The 12,672-nt window shown below is 42.8% G+C and overlaps 1 protein-coding gene across 4 annotated transcripts in view; it reads left to right on the forward strand.

Moving 5' to 3' along the window:
• Adpgk (ADP dependent glucokinase) overlaps nt 1–12,672 on the forward strand; it is a 28,907-nt gene that overhangs the window by 2,182 nt on the left and 14,053 nt on the right. For all 4 annotated transcript variants that reach the window (XM_006971489.4, XM_006971488.4, XM_042281035.2 and 1 more), the window contains exon 2: nt 4,528–4,753. In XM_006971489.4, coding sequence (XP_006971551.1) covers nt 4,528–4,753 — 226 coding nt within the window. The remainder of the gene's footprint in view (nt 1–4,527; nt 4,754–12,672) is intronic.

Consider the following 12,672-nt stretch of genomic DNA (forward strand, 5'->3'; position numbering starts at 1 on the left):
AACTCCCAGAGATCTCACTACCTACCTCTGCCTCCCAAGTGCTGGGATTAAAGGTGTGTGCCACCAGACTCAGCTCTCTCTTCAGATTCTTGATGGTCTTTCTTTGAGCTGTGTGCTGGGTTCTGAGTGTGTACATCTGCTGCATTTGTTGGAAGTACATTCATTAGTGTACTGCTTGGGCTGCTAGGACAGAATAATTCAGACTAGTTGCTTAAAACAACAGAAACTTTCTTGTGGCTCTGAAGTCTGATAGTCCCAAATCAAGGTTCTAGAGTGGTTTCTAGAGAAGCTGATTTCTAGGGATGCCAGTTAACTTGCAGCTGGCCATGTTCTCACATGACTTACGGCATAGTCCAGAGTGACGTCTCTTCCTCTTCTAGGAAACCATTCCTGTTGGATTAGAGGCCACCTCTGGCACCCATTTAACCTTAATTGCTTCCCATAAGGCCCTAAGTCCAAACACAGTTACACTGGGGATTGGAGTTTGTCTTAGTTACTTTTCTGTTGCCGTAACAGAACACCACGATGAAAGCAACTTACCTAGGAGTTTATTGGAGCCTTACAGTCAGAGGATGAGTCCGTAACCATCATGACAGGGAACATGGCAGCAGGGAGGCGTGATGCTGGAGTAGTAGCTAAGAGTTTATATCCTTATTCAAAAGTAGAAGGCAGAGAGAGAGAACTGACCCCACCCCCACCCCCAGTGACACGCCTCTTCCAGCAGGGCCACATCTCCTGATCCTTCCCAAGCAGTTTGACCAGCTGGGGACCAAGTGTTCAAATACATGAGCCAGTGGGGTCCATTCTCATTCAAACCACCATAAGGTTCCCACATAGGACTTTGAGGTGAGGTGGGGGGGGACCATTGTCCATAACAGTTATGAAAGATGCTGTGTTCCGCTACTAATAAGAATAAGGCAGTCCAGCTAGTCCAAAGAATTACTAGTTCCTCCCAGGATGGGATAGTAGAAAAAGTTCCAAGATGATGTTCCATTTTCTATTGTTATGTAGTAATGAATCATGTCAAAACTTAGTAACTTGAAACAGCCACATTTCATAATCTTGTTATTCTAAGGTATGATGGGGTTCAACTGAGCAGTTCTACCGTTTGGGGTCTTCTACAGCTACCGTAGGACGATGGCTGGGACTAGAGGTATTGTTAAGATTGATCAAGGCTGGACACCACAGGAGGTGGCTTCTAGCTGTTCAGATTCTCACAGCGGGGAGACTAGGCTAGAAGAATGTCTGAAGAGGATCAGGCAGATGGCCTAATGTCTCATGATTTAACTGTGGGATCAGATTTCCCAAAATCTAGTCTACCTGGTATTAAGGGAAGGCGGCGTGGCTCACTCCTTGGTGGGAAGAATATCAAAATTACATAGTAACAAAACTGTGTGCATGGGACATCTTGTTGAGACCATCATAGAAAATATATAGCTTGTATGATAGATCTAGAGGGACAAAAAGATTTCTTCAGGTCAAGACAAGGGAACAGATACATCTAAACAAGAACTGAGTGTGGGAAAGTTAACAGTTTGGCAAAAGTCCATGGTAAAGAAAGGAGGCAGCATCAGTTGTGGTGCTGGATGCCTGTAATTCCAGCCCTGGGAGCTGAGGCGGAACGATGGTGTTTGGGGGCGGTCCTGGACTACAGTAGCAAGACTTTCGAATGCGGAGAAGGAAATCTCCTAGGAAGGTCTTTTAATTCAGAGTAATGGAGAAGAGCAGTAAAGGTTTATAAACGGGCAAATGCCGCTAAAGTTCCTCGTTGAAAATATCTGATGGGAATGGAAAAGATAGATTTTGGTTTTTCGAGACAGGGTTTCTCTGTGTAGCTTTGCGCCTTTCCTGGCACTCACTTGGTAGTCCAGGCTGGCCTCGAACTCACAGAGATCCGCCTGCCTCTGCCTCCCAAGTGCTGGGATTAAAGGCGTGCGCCACCACTGCCCGGCTAAAAGATAGATTTTTGAGCAACTGTTTTAACCTGTTCTAACTGCTCAGCACCTTTTTGTAGCCAGCACAAACCCACTAACAACATTATTTCTTACCCAGAGATACTTAAGTGTAAAGGTAGGGCATGGGGTGGGAGGAGCAAATATACTAAAATTTCATTTTGGGCTGGGGGTGGGTTGTAGTTTGACACATTGATTTCATTTCTCACTCAAAACACACAGTTTAGTGTGATCCATAAGGCAGGTTGTCTGGGGACCCTGACACTCTAAAGAGGCCATTGTAGGGCTCCGGTGAAGAGAGGGAAGAACCCAAACCGTTGCTTGGCACTGGTACTGGAGGGTGAGATTGGAGATGCTGGGTAGCAGGGTAGACAGGCAGTTGAAGAAAGAAGGCCCTTCATACCAGGTGCAGCACTTTATGAAGCAGGTGCTTCTAAGTGTTAGATCGTCACAGTGATAAGCCGTCTTAGAAATACTGGTTCCCCACAGTCACACACACACACACACACACACACACACACACACACACACACACACACACACACAGAGCCATCGGGTGTTGGAAGTTCAGTGTAAGGCTTGTCTTTTCCACTTCTGCTTTCATATTCAGGCCCAAGTGTTACCGTAGTAAGAGACAGAAAGGAGCAGCTGGTGAAGAAAGTTAAGCTAGACTTCCGGAGAAGAGAATGCATCTTCTTGTGGGATTTCAGATGAAGCAGCTTCTGAGAATGAGGCTGGGGTTAGGAGTTCGTTGAGGACTAGGGCTGCTTGCTTTTGAGGTGTCAGTGCCTAAGTGGGGCCCACCTTGACTTTCTAGAAATGTGACTCCCCTGCTCTGAACTGGACCTCACATTCACCCAAGTCTTCCTTTGCCCTGAGCTTTGCTCCCTCTAAACTCTCCACTCATGTTATGTCCTAAGACAAGGTTTGACCTTTGCCTACCTGTGCCCCCTGTAAGGAACTCACTATCAGGAATCTAGCTTTAAATTAAGCTGGATCCGTCTGTGGCTTTTGGAATGTTAGTTAATCTCGACTGTAGCCTTTCTGGGATGGAGCCCAAATGACTAATAACTGATCTCATAGCCCTTTCTGACTTGGTGTTCCTTATCTGAAGATGCCTGTCCTGATGTTGGTGCCTCAGAAAGAGGCACCATCCAGGGCATAGCTCCCCGAGCCCTTGATTCTCTTCAGCTAGATATCCTGTGATTGTGATTAGTTCTTTTAATATCCAAGGCAGAGAATGTTAAAGCTAAAAGGAACTTGAAACATTTTACAGAGGAGTCAATGGCGGGAAGTGATAAGAAATACTGTCCTTACCTTTGAGGTGCTTCAGTTTAGGGCAAAGAACTCTGCTCCCACCCCTGACTCCACTCAGAGACCAGGAAGCTAGGCTTGGACTTCCTTCTCTGGCCCTCTTCAGACAGACACTTGGTGTCTTTGTCTTGTTTACTCCCTGTTTTTGTTTTCTCCATATCACACAACTCTTTATACGTTTTGAAATCTGCCCTCCTGTCAAGTGAGCATAATTTGTTAGTTCCTTTGCCTTAATTTCCTCTCCAGGGTGAAGCTGAGGCAATGTGCATGTTGATGTTGAAGGATGCTATTAGTTCAGAGGAGAGATGAACAGGCGAAAGGATGTGGCAAGTACACAGAGAGTAATTAGTTTGGCATCTGCCCAGAAGTAGATGATCAGTAACATTTTTCTTTTATTTTTAGGGATTTTTTTTTGTTTATTTTTGATGAGGGTTTTACACTGTAGACTTATCTAGGCTGTCCTGGAACTCATAGCAATCCTGTCTCAGCTTCCTAAATCCTGGAATTACAGGCATAAGCCAGCATACCTGGTGGTTTTTATTCTGAAACAAGGTCATACTAAGTTGGTGAGGCTTTATAATTTTGTATAACCAACCAGGTGATGCTGCACTGGTTTGTCACCAGCCCTTTGAAGTGCATGGACCACTTCTGTGAACACCTGCCAGGTACTGAGCTGCTCTAAGGCCACAGGCATGCCCAAGTCTTCCAAGCCATACTTAGTTCTGAGATGCAGCTTCAGCTCAGAGTATTTGATGGTTAGTGCATTCTGCCCAATGTCCTCTCTTGTTTTTGGAGGAAAGTGTCTGATAGCTGCCTTTTGACAGTAATTTTTTTTGCACCTTAAAACATACATTAATTTATTAAATCTTTACTGTAAGTTAACTTGTATTGTTGCCATTTTATAGGCAAGGAAACTGAGATTCAGAAATTAAAGTGACTTGCATCCAGATAGCATAGCTCTACCAGCATCTTTTCATAAAATGCATTTTTGTTACCATGATGTTGTTCTGAGTGCTGAGTACCTGTCTTCTCAGTTTGTAGCTGGCAGTAAAAGTTTGCCCGACTCTTAAGAAGAGTTCCAGCACGTATGTCCAGATAAAGTCATTCTTCAGATCGTGATGTTTGCTTCACTGCCCTGGTGTCAGACCTGTGCCAGCTGTTTGCCCTATGAATGCCGTTCTCCAAAGCTGGTCTCTCTGGTAACTAAATGCAGAGTTGCTGCCCCATGCTTCAACTTCCTTCATCTTCTCCATCCTTCCAGAGTCAATGCTTGTGTGGACGTGGTGATCTCTGGCGTGAAGCTTTTGCAGGCCCTTGGTCTCAGTCCTGGGAGCGGAAGAGATCATGCTGTTCTGCACTCAAGAAGTGATCTGGAGGAAGCCTTTGTCTACTTCATGGGGAAGGGAGCCGCTGCTGAGCGCTTCTTCAGTGATAAGGAAACCTTCTCTGACATCGCCCAGACTGCATCCAAGTTCCCAGGAGCCCAGGTCTGCCCCACTCACTGGTGCTACAAGCTGTGTTAAGGGGGTGGGAGGAGCATTTTTACAGCTCTTAGAAGCAGCTTTCTCTTTCAGTGTACACCAAGATGGTGGTCCAATGCTGTGGTGTTACTCTTTTTGTAAAATTTTGTGTTGGGTATGTCATTAATTCCTCTATTTTTACTCAGATTTCTGTTCTGGGTCATCCAGAACACCCTCCTCCCTTTCTTGTTACCAGGCTAAAGGTTAGAAGCATGTCTAGTCCTAGTTTAGGTTATAATTTTTTTCCATTTTTTCCATTTGTATGTGTGTGCGTTTGTACATTTTATTTATTTTTTTAAATAAATTTATTATTTATTTTACATCCCAGCCCAGTTTCCAGTCCCTCCCCCCTCAGGTTATAATTTTGTAGATATAGTTTGCAGTAATCTCAATATGGCTGAGTTCTTGCTAAGAAGGAGAAAAAAAAGAGCTAAACCCACAGAGATCTCTATCTAAATCCCTGTGGGGAGGGGAGCTGGGCATGTCTTCACCTTTGTTTTGTTTGTCTAGATCAGGGTGTTCCAAGAGTAGCTCTGACATTTTAGAGTAGCTAATGCTCTGGGAGAAGGGCTATCCTATGTGTTCTAGAATTGTTAGTAGCCTCCCACTTCAGCCCGCTGAGTGCAAAGCTCTATTCCCCACTTGTGATGGCCAAAATATCTCAGACATGCTCCTGTGTTTGCTGTGGGGAAGAGGAGGGTGGCAAAATCATGCTGTTAAAAATCTGCTGGCCTACATTGGTAGTTCTCAAGCTGGAGCATGTGTCAGAATCTCTGTGGGGAGGTAGAGAGCAGGTGGGGGGCTGTTAAAAGAAATTGCCACTGCTGTTCTGAGTTCCTGTTCAGTCTGCAGAAACCTAGAGTTTACTTTTTTAGTAAGCTTCTTGGTTGACACTATTGGGTTGAGAACCTTTTTGAGAGCCAGTTGTTTATAGAGTAAAACATACTGGAGACAAAGAAACTTGAGTGTTCTCCCAGCTCACCTGTAATTATAAACAAAACTCTGGACCCTGCATGGTAGAAGCACAGCATGTGGTAGAAGAGTCAGTACTAGATTGAAGACACAACCTTGGCTCTTCCTGTCTCACTGGCATGCCTGCCCTCAACGCATTCTGGGGATGAGTTTCAGTTCTGATTTCTCTTCTCCCAGCACTCCTAGGCCCCAGGTAATTCCTCCTCCTTATGTAGGTCCTTCCTTTTATGTAAAAGAAAGGTCTTACATAAGTATGAGTCTGAATTCTAGCTAAGGAAGTTGTTAATACATTTTTAATTGGTGCCAATCCCAGGCAAACCTTGGTGACCGGTTTGATTTTGATGCCTTTGAGATTTAAATTTCTTTTGTCTTTTAAAGTGTCCATCTCAAACAGAGCCAGGCATTAGCCAGCCAAGTTTCTAAAGGAGACAAGGAGTTGTCATGTCCATCTTGACAGCTAAGCTCAGTAGCAGAAGTCCTCTCTCAGAAGAGGATCTTAGTGGTGGTGTGCTAAGTCCTTATGATGCTGGTATTTAAATCAGTTGGCTTAATGTCCTCTTCTGCTTTGATTGGGGGAGGCAGGGTGAGCAGGAATCCTACAGGAACTTAATTTTGCTTTTCGATGGTCCAAACTATTCCTAAACATTATAAAATTGTCTTGCTTACTTTCTACTAATGCCTCAAATTGGTACCTTTTCAAATTACCATCAGCTGTAAGGTTGGTGACCTAATAATTAACAGATAAGCCATCCTATGGAAACTCTGGGTCTGTTTTGTAGACATCTTAACATTTTCCAAGCATTAAGTGAATTCTTCTATCCATTGTAGTTAAGTAAAACATTAAATCTGACATGTAGACCAAATTTGAGCTACATATCACAGATAGTTCTACATTTTATGTGGAAAGCTATCCCTGCCAGGCGGTGGTGGCGCACGCCTTTAATCCCAGCACTCAGGACACAGAGCCAGGTGGATCTCTGTAAGTTCGAGGCCGGCCTGGTCTACAGAGCGAGATCCAGGACAGGCACCAAAACTACACAGAGAAACCTGTCTCAAAAAACAAAAAAAGAAAGAAAAGAAAAGAAAGCTATCCTGTCCTGCCCAAACATGGATTGATTGACCTAAAGTGTGGGGTGAGAGTGGCGGCCAGCATCTAGAGTCATTGTTTAATCTCTGCCTCTGCATGGGTTAAGGACAAAGAAGGTGGAGTGTTGCTCAGGGAGAACTTCTCAAGTTCTTAGCCTTCAGAATAGAGCAGCAACTGTACTGGCTGTCATTTGGGTTTCCAAGGCACCCAGATCCATGCTTAGCAACATGGAGTACCAGCTGGAATTGTCTGCTTTCTAGGTGAGAGCTGCAGTGTGGAGGGAACAGGAGTTGTCCTATGTGAGGGGCTTTACCAGTGAGGGTTTACTACCAGAGTGGCCATTGTAGTTCCCAACACATCAGTGTGCTGCTTCCACCCTCTCGCCCAACTTAGCAGCGGACACTTACTTAGCCCCTATCCTGAGAAGGTGATCCCTGCCCTGAAGGAGCTTGTGTGTTCCAGATGTCTATCACCTAAGAGTTGGAGCTATATTAGGGGCTATTCAAGTTAGGTGGTAAGAGATCCCTAACCCTGTCTAGGGATGACCATTTGGGAGGCTGAGATGTCAGCGAGGAAAGGGGAGCAGAGACAATGGCAGGGTGTCCTAGCCAAAGGGCAGGGACCCAGAGGAAGGCTGACTTGGAGAGAGCTACCTTTCACCCTTACAAGATAGGGGTAGAAGAGAGATCATGAACTGAAATCAAGAAAGGCTCTGTACACCCCACTTAAGCCCTCATGAACAGTGTCAATGTCAACATTCCTCAGTGATGCTGTTCCTAGTCACACCTGTGTCCATTTCCCACAGTATCACTTTTGTCCTTTATTACACTTACCTCTTTGCTGGCATCTCCTCCTTCAGATCTTTCCTTGTAGCAAATCTCCCGTGGGTTTGACACTGGGAAACAGGCAGCACAGCTACTATATTCTTTGCTGTCTGTTCCTAAAGCGAGTAACAGATGTATAGAATACAGAGAGATGGTGGGATTAATTATTCATAATGCACATCTGTCCTTGATGGGGTAATTTGTAAACTGAAAAGTCTCGGAGCAAAGTTTGTATTTATGCAGTTACACTTACAGAAGCTGAAAGTTAAGCTGTGTTGTTGGAGAAACTAGTGTTATTTAATTAAATGGTCCTAACTGGAATTTATGCATGCATAATGGTACCAAGCAAAACAAAGCTTACCTGTATTATGGACATTGAATTAGGTAAAATACAAGATATTTTTAAAGTTACATTTTAAACTAAGCATGTTGGTTCATGCCTGTAATCTCAGCACTTTGATGGACTGATATAGGAGGATTGCTATGAGCTCAAAGCTACCCTAAGCTACATAGCAAAACACTGTGTCACCCACTTCTCCACCCCAAAACACCTCACAAAAAAAAGTTACATTTTAGAGCCCAGTGTGATGATGCATACTCCTAATCCCAGCACTCAAGAGGCAGAGGAAAAAACAAATTAAATGACAAAAAAAAAAAAAAAAAAAAAAAATGCCCCGCTACATTTTAGGACTGAGGATGCAGCTGAAAGCATTTGCCTAGCATTCACAGGCCCTAGGCTTCAACACTGAGAAAAGAATATGTTCGTGTATTGAACAATATTTAGGAGAATGACATAGTCATATGCTCCTTTAAGGAGCCATAGCATGTGGGAAAGGTACAGTCATACTTCTGTGTTTTCTTTTGTCTGTTTTAGCTGCCTAGAAGCTCAGGGCCAAATTTGATCTAGTTCAAACAACTGTAACACAAATTCTAATAGGTCTTTTTAATAGAAACTCCAGAGCCAGATATTGGGGTAAATGCTAAAAGATCAGAAAGACAAAGGAACAGTCCATTGCCATGTCTCACCTCCAGGACTCCCCAGCCTAAAAAGGCTCTTTAGCTGAAAGGACCTCAGCCGAAAGGTGATTCCTCAGCCAAAAGCCTTTAGTTCCTGTCTCCTCTCCCCTTAATATACCTTTCTCCACCCAGCTACATCACTTCCTTCTTAGTGCTGGGATTAAAGACATGTGTGCTTCCCAAGCAAAGGCATGAGATCTCAAGGGCTGGGATTAAAGGTGTGTGCCACCACTGCCTGGCTTTGTATCTCTCTTAGAGTCAATTTCATGTAATCCAGGGTGGCTTTGAACTCACAGAGATCCAGACGGATCTCTGCCTCTCGAGTGCTAGAATTAAAGGTGTGTACCACCACTGCTTGGCATCTATGTTTAATCCAGTGGCTTGTTCTGTTCTCTGATCTTAAGGCAAATTTTATTAGGTTACACAATATATCACCACATTTCCCCCTTTTGGTCTAAAATAATAAAAGAAGGTTATAACTAATATAAGAAAAATTATATACAATAGGACAATAAGTATATACAATATATACAGTCAAGAATTACATTAACAATGTCTAGTTCATAAACATTTGACAAATTCAGAGAAAATACTCCATTTTCTATCCTAACTTGTATTACAACCAAAAACTATCTTCTGATATATTTCAAACTTATACACTTTACACATCTTAAGTGAGTTTCTTTTCTGAATTTGTTAACAAAGAAAACTATAACTATCTAATCTTCAACTCCTCCAGAGACCCAAGAAGAAAATAATATTTACTGAGAAAGCAGGAAGTGCAAAAAAGCGACTTCCAAAAAATATGAGAAATGACAGAAATAGCTGACTGCCTGAACAGTCACCCAAGGTTCCTCTGCAACGTTGAGGCATCCATCTTCAGCTGATAGGCTTAGCATATCTGACAGGCTTATCTGTGAAGCAGGATTTTCTGAAGGGCCTTCCTACTTTGTCTTGGCAAGGTTCGGCAGTCCTTTGTTTTGTGTCCTGCTTGTCCATTTCGGACAGCATACCGTCAGCAGTTGAGGCAAGGGCACTTTCTTGCCCAGTGGCTAATTTTTGCCACAAAGAAAGTAAACTCCATATGAAGTTTTCTTCAATGCCCATCATCTTCTCTGAAGTAGGTTGGTGCTGCCAGGAACAGACAGGTCTCATAGTCAGAGAGAGAGAGGGAGAGGGAGAGAGTGGAGGGAGGGAGTGAGGGAGGAAAGAAAGGAAGGAAGGAAGGAAGGAAGGAAGGAAGGAAGGAAGGAAGGAAGGAAGGAAGGAAGGAAGGAAGGAAAGAAGGAAAGAAGGAAAGAAGGAAAGAAGGAAAAATCTGTTATTAAAATATCTTAAATGCTAGCCGGGCGGTGGTGGCGCACGCCTTTAGTCCCAGCACTCGGGAGGCAGAGCCAGGCGGATCTCTGTGAGTTCGAGGCTAGCCTGGGCTACCAAGTGAACTCCAGGAAAGGCGCAAAGCTACACAGAGAAACCCTGTCCTGAAAAACCAAAAAAAAATCTTAAATGCTATATTCTGTAGATCTCTGAAGTATTTGAAGATGACTAATATGACTACAAGTTTTTGTAATGACTAACTACTAACTTGCATTTTTTTATGTATTAATTAGTTGGTAATAATAGCTTTCAAGCACTAGCAATTTGCATTACATTGTTAAATGAACTGTATAGGTACAAACCTTGAACAAGAGTAGAAATATATGTACAGTATATTTTAACAAAATTAATCTCAAACATGTATCAGTATACAAAATTTGTATAAAAGCTCAATCTAATGTAGTTGCTTTTTAAAATTAGATTCAATAATCTACCTTTTTATCATATCTATATCCTCCTGTTGTTTGAATCTTAGATGGTCTTTTTTTTTGGTTTTTCGAGACAGGTTTTCTCTGTGTAGTTTTGGTGCCTGGATCTCACTCTGTAGACCAGGCTGGCCTCGAACTCACAGAGATCCACCTGGCTCTGCCTTCTGAGTGCTAGGATTAAAGGCGTGCACCACCACCTCCCGGCTTTAGATAGTCTTTTAATAAAAAACCCAGAGCCAGATTCAGGGTGAAAGCTGAAAGAACAGAGAAGCAGAACAGCCAGCCACTAGTTCTTACCGCCACAAAATCCTCAGCCTAAAGAGAGTGAGTTTCTGTTTCCTCACACCTTATATACCTTTCTCTGCCCTGCCATATTACTTCCTGGGATTAAAGGTGTATGTGCTTCCCAAGCAAAGGCATGAGATCTCAAGTGTTAGGATTAAAGGTGTGTGCCACCACTGCCTGACCTTTATGTTTAATCTAGTGACTGGTTTTGTCCTCTAATCCTCAGGCAAGTTTATTAGGGTACTCAGTATATCACCACATCCTCCCCTTTTTCTTTTTAGAGTAGATTCAATAATCTACTTTTTATCTTATCATATCTATATCCTCTTTTTTTTTCTTTTTCTTTTTTTCAAACAAGAGCCCTAAATCTAATCTCCTTTGTTTAGCTTTTTTTCCTGACTATTATCAATTAACAACTTATAACCAACCATTCTAAACAATGACAATTATCCATATCCCATTGAAAGACTAAAAAACACCCACCCCACCTCTTGGGAATGTGGGTGTCATGTTCTTAAAATTACTTCCTGCTGTCTAGGGGTGAAGGCATCTTTAGGGGATCCCGAAAAGAAAAATTTTGGGTTAATTGTCAAGCCCTGGGAGAGGTAGCTGTATCATTTGTTGTCTAGTCTCTGCATAATGGGAAAGTGCAGGTCTTATCTCAAGTCCTGGCTAGATAGTCTGAAGCTGGATCATCTCAGCTAGCCACCTTGAAATTGTCCTGAGCAGTTTGTAGTCCAAAGTCGATCTTTGGGTGGTATTTGTCAGCTTGCTGACATTATCCTGACATTGTCCTGATGGAATTGTCGTCGTTGTGGGGTCTTATCATCTTTTGGAGACTTCAAAGATCACTATTAGGCATTGTCATGGTTCACTGCAGAAAATCTTTTTCTTAGGACAAGTTTTCTGGATGATTTGTCCTTCTTCAGATGTCTAATTTGTCCAGTGGTCTTCAGATTCCTCAGCTGGATGCCTTCATTCTCCTAGAAGACAAAAACAAAACCCTTCCCTAATCCTAACTTTGGGGAATTTCCCTTTTCTAATCTTTATCAATTTGGATTTATGGTTTCTTCTTAAATTTTTGTTTTATTTTATAAAGCTGTTCTATCATTCCAGAGCAATATGGTTTCTTACAATAGGTATTAGGTTCTTCAATTGCTCTGGGAAGGAGTTTCTTCCCTGGTGACAGGAAAGGACTGAACCGAATTTGACCTGTGGGCCGGGGAGAGCCCTTCAGGGAGTTTCCCTACAGCAAAGGCAAGGAATTACCTTGACTGTCTCTTGTTGATCTACATTCGTTAGTCCAATATCTGCCTTTGTCACACCTTCTGCATAATCCAGAAGGGAGGAGCATCCTGTTGGGATTATTCCTTGAAAAGACATTGTTTCTAGGAACACCCTGTTTACAGTCCCTTTTTTTTTTTTTTTGGTTTTTCTAGACAGGGTTTCTCTGTGTAGCTTTGCGCCTTTCCTGGAACTCACTTGGTAGTCCAGGCTGGCCTCAAACTGTCTGGCTCTGCCTCCCGAGTGCTGGGATTAAAGGCATCCACCACCACCGCCCGGCCTACAGTCCCTTCTTAGGTGACCTTGTTTACGCAATTAAAACATTTGACATTGCTATTTTACTTCAAACCTGTGGAAATTACCTCTCCTATCCAAGCATCATCATGATCATGAGATTCAGTATTTATTGTATTTTGGATCCATTCCTCCAAGGGTGCTGATCTTGCCTTTAATGGCCTAATTACCCATTTGCATTGTGCATTAGCATTTTCAAAAGCCAGAGATTCAGTTATTATTTCTCTTGCTTCTGAATTTGGTATCATTCTAGTTACAGCTGAAATCAGTCTTTGTAAGAAATCAGTGAAGGTTTCTTTTGGGCCCTGTATAACTTTT

The sequence above is a fragment of the Peromyscus maniculatus genome, chromosome 7 (genome assembly GCF_049852395.1).
Source record: "Peromyscus maniculatus bairdii isolate BWxNUB_F1_BW_parent chromosome 7, HU_Pman_BW_mat_3.1, whole genome shotgun sequence".
In the NCBI taxonomy this organism is placed as follows: Eukaryota; Metazoa; Chordata; class Mammalia; order Rodentia; family Cricetidae; genus Peromyscus; species Peromyscus maniculatus.